The sequence below is a fragment of the Mangifera indica genome, chromosome 7 (assembly GCF_011075055.1).
Source record: "Mangifera indica cultivar Alphonso chromosome 7, CATAS_Mindica_2.1, whole genome shotgun sequence".
NCBI classification, from domain to species: Eukaryota; Viridiplantae; Streptophyta; class Magnoliopsida; order Sapindales; family Anacardiaceae; genus Mangifera; species Mangifera indica.
In genome coordinates, this window is record NC_058143.1 from 7320486 (window position 1) to 7334145 (window position 13660).

The 13660-nt window shown below is 36.5% G+C and overlaps 1 protein-coding gene across 1 annotated transcript; it reads right to left on the reverse strand.

The window, feature by feature from the left end:
- Positions 1 to 638: 638 nt before the first annotated feature.
- LOC123221428 lies at positions 639 to 1598 on the reverse strand. The gene is made up of 2 exons (XM_044644284.1): positions 1338 to 1598; positions 639 to 1253 (listed from the first exon to the last, which is right to left on the reverse strand). The coding sequence occupies exons 1-2, from the start codon at positions 1596 to 1598 to the stop codon at positions 639 to 641; spliced, it is 876 nt and encodes a 291-aa protein (XP_044500219.1).
- Positions 1599 to 13660: the final 12062 nt, after the last annotated feature.

The following is a 13660-nucleotide window of genomic DNA, read 5'->3' on the forward strand; positions in this document are numbered from 1 at the left end:
ACAAAATGAGAAAAAAAGCCAACAAGCTTTCTTCAAATTTTCATTCAAAAGCAAAAACCAACCTTTCTACAAAGCATGGCCACTTTATATGGAGAGTAAGTGGCAGCAAAAATATAAGTTTACATAGGTTTTTAATAAAATAATAAGCTAGCCCTTAATTCACTCTAAACCACACAAAATAAGCCATGTCATACTCCAAATAAATGCAATAAGACAAAATGTCATTATTATTTCCATAAAAGGTGGACTCTTGTCTCCTCCAAAGCTTTTCTTTTATCTATTTTCGTCCAACTCTTCCAATTGCGCTTTCAGCACCTTTTTGGGCTTCAAAATGGAGTGATGGATGGCTGCAACTTCGCTTGGGCTTCAAAAGAGGACTTCTTAGGTCTTTAAGACCTACTAGATCATGAAAGTTTTGGATGCAAGTAATAGCATTGCACCCATAAACAAAGGTGGGCCAAGGTGGAAAAGGCAATGAATCTTTGGGCTTGCATGGACTAATTCTTCATTCTCAATGGTAGCTTGAGCCAAATAGAGATTTGCTAGAGACTTTGAAGCTAGAGTTAGAGAAGTGGCCGAAAATACATTAGATCTCCTTGTCTAAGACCCCTTGAACCCTTGAAAAAAAACCCACAAGCTCACCATTTAAGCAAATTGAGAATGAGGGGTTGGTGACATAATTCATGATCCATTGCACACACCAATGAGGGATACCAATGGTAATGAGGATCACCCCCAATGAAGTCCCAATTTAAGGAGCCATGGGCTTTCATATGGTTAATCTTCATAGTGCATTTCTTCTCCTTGGAATCTATATGGTACCCATGCATGATTTCTTGGCTTAAGAGGATATTTTCCCAAATGCTTCTACCTCCAACAAAGGCGCTTTGAGCTTTATTAATAAAACCCGACAAGATGCACTTGAGTCTATCAACAATGATTTTAGTAATGCACTTGAAGATTGTATTGCAACAAGCAATCGACCAGAAATCCTTGTAAAATGAGGGGTTTGCAAACTTAGGGACAAGAGCAAGAATAGTGCAATTTACCTCTTTTAGTAGATGCTTAATAGAGAAGAAATGTTTGATAGCCTTGATGTCATCCGTCCCAACAATGTCCAAAACTGCCTTGAAGAAAGATGTTCCATATCCATTTGGACCTGGCGGCTTGTTGTTATCCATAGAGAAGATGGTACTTCTAATTTCATCATCATCAATATCTTTTGAGAGGGCAAGGGCCTCAATATGAGACACCTAAAACTTGAAGAGCCTTTTTATCTCATCATGGTCCAAAGTGCATCGAGAGTTTCCATTGAGAACTTCCTTGAAATAGTTAACAAGCTTCTCTTTGACTTTGTCCAACTCAAACATGTAAGTACCATCTTCAAGAGTAATCCCATGGATGGAGTTAATGTTTCTACTACCCTTGATGCATTTGAAGAAGTAATTGGTGTTTTTGTCACCTTCTTTAAGCCAATGAACTTTTAGCTTTTTGCTTGGCCAAAGACACATCCACCCTTTCCAATCAACAAGATCATCTGGCCTAAGACTCTTTTCAAAATTCAAGATATCAATTTTTAGTCCATGATCATCATCCATAGGTCTCCTCCTCCTCCTAGTTCCCTCATTGTCACTAGAGTCACTAGAGACGAGTATTTCTTCTTCATAAAATATGGGTGGAGGTAGTTGTCTAGGTGGTCTTTGGTGGTGTTGGGGTTGATATGGTGGGGGTGAAGGTGCTCAGGTTTGGTCGGGTATGTTTTGTGTTTGGTTAGTGTTTAGGTTTCTCACAATTTGTAAGACTTAGGCTAGTTGCTCTCTAAGCTCATGGATCTCTCCTTGGAGTTGTTGGTGCTTAAATTGCCAAGGATGGGGTGGGGATGAGGAATCACTCTTTTTGGACATTCTTTTGTGGACTATGGAATGAAACTCTGTTAGATGGGTTTGGACAGATTTTAGGGTAGTTTTGTAGGTATTTAAGGTGTTGCCTTAAATGTCTTTGGGGTAAGTGTTGTCTGTGGTATTTTGGTAAGGGTAGCTAGTGTCTCAGCTATGGTTGTATCGGTGTGTCGTATGTAGATAAGCAAAATAGAGTAAAGAGTAAAAGAGAAAAATACACAACTTCATTTAACAAGCAAACCAGCCATGCAATTTCCAGTAACAACCAAGTCAAGAGCAAAATGAACTCACCTCAAGCAACCAGGGCCCTGATATCGAATGATGTGTATTCTTTATGCAAATAACTATTAGTTAAGGTGAGTTGAGTGTCCAAACTCTTCAGAAAAAAAAAACATCAAGATTCAACTAACACAAGGAAAATTGAACAAGTAGTAAGTAATTTAAGTAATCAAAGTAATGACCAAGAACCACCCAAGGATTAAAGGAATATCCACAAGCTAAGGGAACCACCACCAATCTCGGGTCACAATACAGAAAGGATAAAGGAACAAAGGTTTGCAAGCTTGACAACTAATTTCATTCAACAAGTCTAAAAAAGCTTACAATGAGTTACAAGTCTTTACATAGGCTTCAAAAACTAATAAATAACTACAACTTGAATTCAAAATGTATTAAAGTAATGCATCTTGAGATCCCAACCAACTAAATATTAGTTTATGGAACATACTAAAACGGGTAAGGGGCAAGGAGACTCTATGGCCTTGCATTCTTGTCTTTACCAAAATTGGAAAAACTTGGATCCACCCACTTGTCTACCTTTTCTCTACCGTTAAATGCTCATTTGACTTGCTTTTGTGTTCTCCCATGCTAGATAATAAACTAATAATAGAATCTTAGCATAACTAAGTACACATTTAAGCTAATATATATTTGAGTAATCAAAACTACTAAAATGTCACTCTATTAGGCTTGTTTGGGTTTGTATGTCATCCTTGGATCCAAGCAACCATATTGTGACCAATTGAATGGTTTGAGTCCATTGGTAGCTAATGGGGTTGAATGGTAAGGAGGATGAGCATGGGCATGGATTTTGTTGATAAAGGTGAGGGTGTTGGAGTTTACTTGCACTACTTGGACTGAATTCTTATCATTTAGACTTGAAAAAATACATTGCCTTTGAGTGTTGTTGCAATTTGTTCCTTTATCCCTTCTCTTTGTTGACCAGAGTTGGGTGGTGGAAGAACCTTGGTCTATGGTTAATCCTTTAAGCCAAGGGTGATTTCTTGGTATTCTAATTGTGTTTCGTTGTATCTAATGAATGCTTATGAAATTCTAGTTTTGGCTAGAATTTACTAACTTTGGTACTATTGTTGTTCATATTCAACTCAGCTACATATTAAACTACAATTAAACTTGAAACACATCATAGGTTATACATAGGGCGACTCTCAAAGTCATCTTTCCAAGAGTCTCTTACAATATCAAGGAATTTCTCATATTAAAGAACTTGAAAGGAATTCTACAGTTGCAAATAATGGAATCACAATGCATAGGGCAAGGAGAATGGTCTGATATAGAGGAATCAAGGAATGAGGTCGAGGAGTTTGGAAAGTATTCCTCTATTTGTCATTTTTGATGGCCTTATCTAGTTTACAAACAATCCTTTTTTTTTTTTGGTAATTAAACTTTGCATTAACCAAAAAAGAGCTACAAAAAGGGTATACCAAGAGACAAACCTCTGGGTTGTGCAAGCCATCAAAGATGGAACAACAAGAAACAACAAAACACCATAAAAGCAAGATAACCAAATAAGCTAAAACTAAGCCAATTCCTCTTGGTAATTATCTACCAAAAGGAAAAGATAAGGACCAAGAGAAAAAACAATTAATTTGTAAAGATACAATTAGGGATGCTCCATTTCAAGGCTTATTATGTAAGGTTTTAAGGCACCATTAACCAGCAGTGCAACGAAATTAAAAATTTTAAAAATTATAAAAATTATCAAAGATCCTAAATCCTATCTAGGATACCCGTTTTAATGCATATATTCATGAACATGTTAAACACACATAGGGTGTTTAGAAATTATACCTACATTATTGGCTCCTCTAAGACTTCATGTGACTATATAAAGATTGCTATCCAACCTTCTTGAGGCAGCGCCTTGGTATCCATGCAAAGCACAAATAGGAAAGGATCCATAAAGAATGCTACTACACATTTTGTCGACTGGATCTTAGAAATTAGATCATAGCAATGAAAGTTTGCATCAACAAGATTCTAGGTGCGGAGACGTGTGTTTAGGATTATTATGTCAAATTTGATTCAAACTAAACATCTTTATTTATAAGTTGTGCATGAATCCTAAGTTAGTTAGGACTCTAACTACTTAGGTGATAAGGTGTCCAAAAGTTCTTATTAAATTAAGACTCTTAATTTATTGAAAGCTTTAATGCATAGGAATCCTAATTAAATTAGGATTCCAACTCAACCTAAACTTTCTATCAAACAAGGACTTTGAATTTATTGAAAGTTTTAATGTATGGATTTCCTAATTAAATTAGGATTTTAACTCAACCTAGACGTTTTATCAAACAAAGACTTTGAAAAATGCTTGTTTAACTAAAACACCCTACCTAAGAGTTAACTCAGCCAGTTGACTCGCATCCATCATTTGGCCTTACTTGGTTGGACTCCTAAGTGGGTCCATTTGAAACCATGGAGTGCATTTGCATGATGTCATGTGGCACCATGCACACCAAGTGATTTTAGTTGAAACATATCCATATGTTTCTCTCTTTCCATGAACTTAGGATTATCATCAAATGATTCTTGCCTTGGGGTTCGTATTAACCCCTTAATGTGTATGACCAGTAAACTCTCTATTGAATTAGTGGTGTCTAAATTTGGGTTAAATTTAGACACATAACAAGATTCACCTCTAACAAAACATCATAGACACCCGAATGACAAAGTGTCAATGAATATCTCTGTAAGCTTTTACAATTTATCAACCAATATCTCTCGAGGCATAGAAGTATATCTATCTTAGTAGTTTCTCTATATGAGCTAATACACATTAATGACTTATATGGATCATCACACTGTGGCCACAGATTTAAACAGCCATGAATGTCTTTCAACATTCACATATGAGATATCTTCTCTTATGCTCAAGAGTGACGAATCCTTTATTGATCAGCCATAGTCTTCATGTATCTTATGATATGGTCTTTCACTACCTTTATGATACCCCTATTATGGCGATACGTTGGATAGTGTCAAACCATACTGATCCTTACAAGAGATAGTCTGAAAACTTCAAGTTAAAAGATCACATGTACTCATGGTATTTAGAGGATTTGTTCTATAGACGCTAAAACAACCATCTATATAGATATCCATTGGTGGGGTCAGTCTGATGAACACATCTACAACATGTATCTATGTGTTACACCAAGCTATTAGCAAATAGGTTTCGACACATGAAAACTATAGCCACTTTTTGGTGATGTCACTTAACACTATGATAATCTCATTACTATTATATGTGCCCTTAGTCATCGTAATGTTAAGATTATAGACATTTCTAAAATGGTCATCTAATGTGTGCATAGATTCCCATGATCAGTTGTTTAGTCCCCTTGTCACAATTCTACCATTCTAAAGATATATTACTCGCACAACCACATAATAGACAAACATATGAACTAAATAACTATAAATCCTTTTTATTAATTAATGAGATAAATTACAATTACTCATATCAAATCAGTTGGCTCTCGGACATCCACCTTAACAAATTCCACATTCTCCCTTGAATTCCAGACATTGCTTAAATTGAATGCTCTTTCTCTAACCACCTCTTTAATCATTTGCTTAATCACCTCGCTACCTAACTTCTCTTTACCAAAACATAAGTTATTTCTCTCCATCCAAAGGAAATACACTGTAGCACAAAGACAAAGCTTCATAATTGTATTGCTCGAATTGTTCCTTTTCCAAGAAATGGCACTTTCCATAGTGAAATCTTTCCAAGGAATAGATCTCCACTAAAGATTGCCCATGTTGACACAAAATTCCCAAATGGCTTAGCTAAAATCACACTTATAGAAAAGATGAATTATATCTTCTTTGGCACGGTTGCAAAGGTCGCATGAATCTTGAGTGACAATATTGAACCAAAGAAGCTTGTCTTTGGTCATCAACTTATTTCAAACTGCAAGCCAAAAGATGAAGGAGTGTCTTGGGAAGTGCTTTTTGAACCAAAGAAGATTGTTCCATTCTACCTTGCTCTTTCTTTCCCGAATTTCATTCCACATGGATCTTATAGAAAACCTGCCATTTGGATTAGGAAGCCACATAAATGTATCTTCTCCACCTTATAGATTAGAGCTAAGGCAAGCTTTACTTTCTAAAAGGGCAGGAGAGTTAGTAGGCAACCAATTCCAAGAGAACCCATCAATGGCCTATTCCACATTTGCATACATATCCAAGACTATGTCATACATAGGTCTATTGCCATATTTATCTTTGAGAGGCCCATATGGATGCCAATTGTCATGCCACATGAAAGTAGACTTCCCATTGTCAATGATTACTTTATGCCTTGACTTAATCTCTTTTCTTAAGTTTAATATCCTCTTCCATTCGATGAGCTCTCTTTACATGGCTTGATATCCTAAAACTCCTTTTCTTGATTCAATTTATCTCTTACCTAATCAGCCCAAAGAGTGTTATTTTGATTGGAAAGGAGGTTCCACACATGCTTCATTATGGTAGCCTTATCCCACTCCTTGCTCATAAGCTTGAGGCCACCTTCATCCTTAGGAACACACACATCTTTCCAAGCCACCTTTGCTTTCTTTTTATTCAAATTAGCCCCATCCCATAAGAATACTCAAAGATAAGAATCAATTGCCTTATGCATTTTAGAAGGAAGAAAAAGGAAGACCAACCCCAAAGATTGGTCTAAGTGGTGAAACGCCAAGGGTCATTTGCAAACGTCCAAGATTAGAGTGATCCTAACATGATGTACCATAATCAAATTTACCCCTAATTTTCTTGGTCCATAGTTTTGGGTCTAGATAGTTACGGGCCGCCAGGGTTTACCGAAGGATTCCCTGAGTTAACCAAAAAAAAGGGGGGACCAATAAATTTGAATGCTAAATAAGATAGCTTTAATAAGAACAAGTCTTCCAGCATAAGAAAGTTACCTATTTCTCCATGAAGATATTCTTGCAATGATTCTATCAATTAGAGGTTTACAATCATTCACTAAAAGCTTCTTTGACATTAAAGGAATCCAAGATACTTGAATGGAAGGGTTCCTTCCTCAAACCCAAGAGCATTGAAGATGGGCTTGTTGTTCACCTTAGCTCCCTCGGAGAAGAATAGATTACTCTTTGAAGTGATAGCTTAGAGGTCTGACCATTTGTGAAAGATAAACAAGGAGTCTTTGATGAGTTGAACTAAATCATCATTTGCCCTACAAAATAACATTAAATCATCTGCAAAGCACAAATGAGTAGTATTGTTTATTTTACACTTGTCATGGTGCCAAAATTTGTTATCATCCTTGAGTTTTTCAAGCAAGCACTACAATACCTCTATGGCAATCACAAATAGATAGGGTGAAAAAGGATCTCCTTGTCGAAGGTTACAACCACTCTTAAAGAAACCCACAAGCTCCCTATTAAGGCACACCAAGAAGGAAGGAGCTGTAATACACTTCACCCAATTTACAAAGACTTGCGACAGGTTTATAATTTTGAGAACCTTAAAAAGGAAGTTCTAATCTAGGGAATCATAAGCCTTCATAAGATCCACCTTGAGAGCACAATCCATATTGTCTGTTTATTTGTGGTAGTTATGAAGTAATTCTTGGCAAAGGAGGATGTTGTCTCTAATGGATCTTCTCCACACACCCCCCCCCCCCCCCCCCCACAAAAGCACTTGTGCCTTGTTGATGAATAAAGGAAGGATTCGCTTGAGGCAATTCACAAGGATTTTTGTGATGCATTTATATATGGTGTTGTAACATGCCTTGCAAGTGCCCATAATCATGGCACTTGAAGCATGTCATTTTGTTTGGTTCTTGTCGAGTTGGGTTTGTCCTTGTGTTGATCAACCACCTTTTCTTTGCCCTTGTCTCTAGAAGAAGGTTCGGGATTGACATAGGAAAAGAACCCCTTGGAAAATGAGGTGCCCTTGGTATAAGCTTTGGTGGCTAAAAGTTTCATGGTTTTTTTTTTTTGCTTCTCAATCTTGATGGCAAGCTTGCATACATTTTCAAATGAAACTCCTCTAGATGAGAGTCTTTGTCAATAAGAGAAGGAAAGAAGTGATGTGTTGAGGCATCTTAGTTGGGCAGAAGAATCATTGGCTAAGCAAATCTCCAAAGTTCATTGGCTTAGGGAGGGTAATCAAAACACTAAGTACTTTTTTAAGTGTGTTAATGGAAGGAGAAATAAAAACTCTATCAATGGTATCCTTCTTTTAGAATGGTATTTTTTTCTTCTGACAAGTCCATTATTAAGGAGGAATTCATAAAATACTTCAAGAATGTTTTTACTAACAATGAAGAGTGTGACATGGAAGTGAATATGATAAGAAAGCTAGTTGACTTTAGACTCACCTCGGTCATGGCTGCCCCTCTTATAAGGGAAGTTATAGAGGAGGAAATTAAAAAGTACTATCTTTGCCATGGACAATAACAAAGCCCCTGACTTAGATGGCTTTGGTGCTTATTTCTTTAAACAAGTTTGGGAGGTGATTAAAAAAGATGTGTTGAGGGTTGTTCAACATTTTTTCTCTATTGGTTTCCTTCTTAAAGAGGTGAATTGCACCATTCTTGCCTTTGTTCCTAAAGTTGCAAATCCCTCCTCTTTTAAGGACAATAGACCTATTGCTTGTTGTAATACCATTTACAAGTGCACTACAAATATTATTGCAAATCGGTTGAAGCCAATTCTCCCCTATTGTCTTAGCAAAGCCCAAATTGCTTTTGTGGGTGGGAGGAATAGTGGGGATAATATTCTCCTTTGCTAGGAATTGCTCCATGGTTATCACAAGGAAACTAATGTGAAGAAATGTGTCATAAAAGTTGATATTATGAAGGTCTACGACTCTCTTGAGTGGAAGTTCATCATATCCTTGCTCAATTGTATGAATTTCTTGGCTTATTTTGTTCATTGGCTTGAAAGTTGCATCAAGACTCCTTCGTTCTTGATTTGTATTAATGGTGAGCTTGAGAGGGTTTCTTTAGGAGCTCTAGGGGCTTAAGGGAAAGAGATCCCATATCGCCTTACCTATTTGTGCTTGCTATGGAAGTCCTCTCTTGTGCCTTCAGCAAACTTAAGAAAACAAAAATTTTGGGCACCATTTGAGATGTAAGCCAAACAAGATTACTCATTTATATTTTGCAGATGATCAAGAGCACCTTGGATTCTTTCCAAAAGTGGTTAGGGCTAAAAGCTAATCCCTCAAAAAGTAGTGTTTTCTTATTGGGAATTTCCTTGGAAAAGAAGAATAAGTTAATTAGCACTCTTAGTTTTGAGGAAGGCTCTATTCCTTTCAAGTACCTTAGAGTCCCCTTACTTTCAAGAAACTCTTGGTTCAAGATCATAAACCTTTTATAGAGAAGATCATAGGTCAAATTTCCCTTTGGAAGAGCTAATTTTTATCTTATATGGGGAGACTTATCTTTGTGAAATTGTTCTTTTTGGTCCTTTTTAGTATCCAAATCTATTACTCTTTCATTTTCATCCTTCCTTTAAAAGTTTATAAGGAGTTGGATTCTAGTCTTAGAACATTCCTTTCGGATAGGGTTGGTTTGAACATGAAGAAGACCAAGGTAGCTTGGGAGGAGGTATGTGTCCCTAAAGAGGAAGGAGGTCTTGAGCTCATAAGAAGCAAGGAACGGAAGAAGGATGTCATGTTAAAACATCTTTGGAACCTTCTTCAAAGCAAGAACAGGTCATTTTGGGTAGATTGGATTCATAGTCAAAGATTGAAAAAGAAAAGTTTATAAGAATTTCATGGAAAGTTCTTGGATGTGAAGGAAGCTCTTGCAACTTCGAAAGGTGATCAAGATTAGGCATAAAATGATCTGAACAAATGATGAGCATACTCTCCTTTGGCATGACAATTGGCATCTCTTTGGCCCATTGAAGGACAAATTTGGTGGTAGAGTAATGTATGATGTCAAACTTGGAAATGAGACTCTTGTTAGAATTGGCCTATAACCGATTCCCTGAACCTTTTGGAATTTAAACAGCTCTTGATTACACTCCTCTTAGAGGAGAAAACAAGGTCATTTGGCTCCTAAACAAAAATGGCTCTTTTTTTATTAATTCTACTAGGAATGAGTTAAGAACAAAGAAAAACAAGGCAGACTGGTATGGTTTAGAAAACATTTTCCTAAGCATTCCTTTGTGGCTTGGCTTGCTATTAAAGGGAAGCTCTTGACTAAGGATAAGCTTTTGAGATTTAACATTATCTCAAATGATTCTTGTAGCTTATACAACCATAGTAGGGAAAATACAGATAATTTTTCTTTAGTTGTGTTATTGGTCAGGAGATATGGAGTCACATCATAAACCTTTGCAGTCGAGTTTATGTGCCTCAACCTTGGAATGCCTTTGTCGCAAACTTATCTAAGAGATAGAGAAATGATGATTTGAAGAACATTCTTAGCAAACTTGGTCTTTGTGCATCAATTTACTTCATTTAGATCCAAAGAAATAATTTTACTTTGGCAAACCTAGCATGAATAAGGAGAAAATCATTGCCAATATCAAGGAGGTGGTTATAGAAAGAGCTTCTGATGTATTTTCGGCTACCTCTCCAACCCTAGCTTCCAAGTCTCTATCAAATCTCCATTTGGCTCAAGCTACCATTGAGAATGAAGAATTAGCTCCATACAAGCCCAAAGATTCATTGCTCTTTCCACCTTGGCCCAACTTTACTTTTGGGTGCAATCTCATTACTTGCATCCAAGGCCTTAATGAAATGGAAACTTAAATGAGTCCAAGAAGCCAACTACAAGCCCACTTGAAGCCCAAGTAGATGAGGCAACCCTCCATCACTTAAATGGAGCCCAAGATGCCATGAAGCCCATTTAGTTGGATTGCAACTAAAAGGGAGGCAAGTAAGTTTAGTTGGTGGACATAGTTCCACATTTTAGGGAAAAGTTGTTCCCTTTTGTTGTTTTCTTCAATTAATATGGTATGACCTTAGTATTGAATGAATGGTTAAGCTTAAATGAAGGGAAAAGCTTCCATGTCAAATTAATGCCCAATTTTTGCCACCACTTGCTCTTGTATATGAAAGTGGATTTTCACTTGTAAAGGCTAGACTTCTTTGATAATGAAATATTCTAGTAAAGCTTTGTAGCTTTTCTTTAGTTGTTTTTTCCTTTATCCAATTCATCTTGGAGGAAGAATTGGTGGTGGAAGACCCCAAGATTGGTGGAAATTTCCTTTATGCCTTGGTTAACTTTCTTGTTACCCTTGAAATCCAAAGTGTGAATGTGTGTTGTATGCCCGGATACTGTTCACAGTGTGTGATTTTGCCATTTTCAGATTTTGTCATCAAACTTTGAAACAAGTTTTGAATGTCTTGTTGGTTGAGTTGTGATTGCTATAATATACCATTAGAAAGCTCTTTGAATACTCTTTCCAATGATCTAAACTTTGTATGTTTTGGAGGTCATTTGATTGGTTAAATTGGAAGACAAAGTGCTGTTGTGCCATATGAACATTAATTTCCAGATTTGAGTTTGTGAATTGTTGCATTGCCTTGATGGATATGCACCATTTACTTCTCTACTTAGCAACTTCCTGTGGACCGAGAAGAATGAAAAACTTCTCATAAATTGGAAGCTTCCTAATTGTATCTTTAAAAGTTGATTTAGGTTTCCTTATGGTGTTTTGCTAAGGCATTCTTCTCTTTGTTGTGGATTTGCTTGGGTTGTTTTGGATTTCCCTCTTTCTACTTACTTTGCTTGAATATTGAAGTTATTTTATTTTGATTGTATTTGGGTTTGTTTTCGTTTCTTCTTGGTTGTTTTGGCCATAGCTTGGGGTTTGTCCATGGCAACACCTTTCTCACTTTAACTTGGGGGTTTGTCCTATGGTAAGGTTCTTTTCGGTCTTTAATAAAGTTTAATTACCCAAAAAAAAAAATGGTATTGTACACTCGGGTCCTCTCCTTAATAAGCCAAACTTCACAATGGATGCATTGGTTATTTTTCTCCATCATATTTACTTTGATAGCTCTATTATTCCACCCAATCCAAATTCTACCATTTGAAGCATACTCAAAATTATCAATACACTCCTAATCTCCCCACGCAATTCCTCACCCTATTAACATAATTGGATCTATTTTTAGTTTCAAGAATACCCATAAAGTCAATTTTATATTTGACTAGAAATTTCCTATTCTTCTTTTGTTTAATAGGGAATTTAAACTCCTTATATTCTAACTAGCAAAGATATTCACTAGGAAGGATGGATAGGAGAGGCTATCTTCCTAAGCTTTTCCAATTTTTTCCTCTGATTTTTATTCCATGAGCCCCCAACATTCATTTTCAAGTCCATTTCATCTACTTTAACTTTTCCTCCAAATGGCATAACAAAAGGAGAATTACCTTGGTTTGAATCCTTTGTCTCTTTCAGAGTAGTACTACTATCATTTTCCTTTGCAATGTCTAGGAGAGCAGTATTGTCTTCATGGAACTTCAACTCCATTCCCTCTTTAGCCCTCTATTAATTTGCAACATCAACTTGGTTCTCTTTCACATTAGAATGCTTTGGGGTGAACAATGGTCACTTTTTGATGCATACCCTGCTCCATCAGCATTTTTTTTTTGGTAAGTAATGATTTTATACCAAAGATAAAAAGGATGTACAAATGGTTTATCTAGGACAAAACCCCTAGATTAAACCTAACACAAGCATACCTAGGATAAGCCCCTAGATTATACCAAAACTCAAAATGGTACATAGAGCACCAAAGCTACAACACAAAACAAAAACACTAAAAGGAAAACAATCACAAAAGGACCAGTGGAAAGCAAAACAAACTGAAATAAGACTCCATACAAAGGAATCTCACAAGTAAAGCTAGATATAAGCATCATAAAAGACACAATACATACAATATTCGACACTCAAAAGAAAGCTAACGGAATATTGATCTTGGTAAATCCCATATCAATGCGATGGAGTCATTTATGAATGAGCTTGGTATGTTTGATAAGGATGACGTTCTAGCCTTGACACAATCCTTGATGGCGGCAATGATCCTATCTTCCGGAGATTTGCTCCTACCAAAGAGAACATGGCTTCGTTCACACCAAATGTGGTATATAGTGCTCCAAAACACAGCTTGCAAATGATGTGGAGAAGAGTATCACTGATGTGGTTTTAGTTCAAGTTCAACTAATAGGTGAGTTATATTAGGATGATCAAGCAAGTTCAATCTCAAACACAACTCTAAACTACCAAACTCAATAGAAAAAGAATAAGTTCCAACCAAATAGAATTCAAGAGAGATTTCGGCCAAGGAAGAGAATGATAATAAATGAGATTAAGAACAAACAAACAACAATCTAACCAATAAACCAAGGCCTAAAGGGAAACCCACCAGCCTTGAATCACCACCAACCCTTTGGTCAAGAGTTGGATAAAGAGAAATTGCAAACAATTGCAAGAAAGACTTTCTTTAATATTCAAGCTAAGTAAAAGACATACATC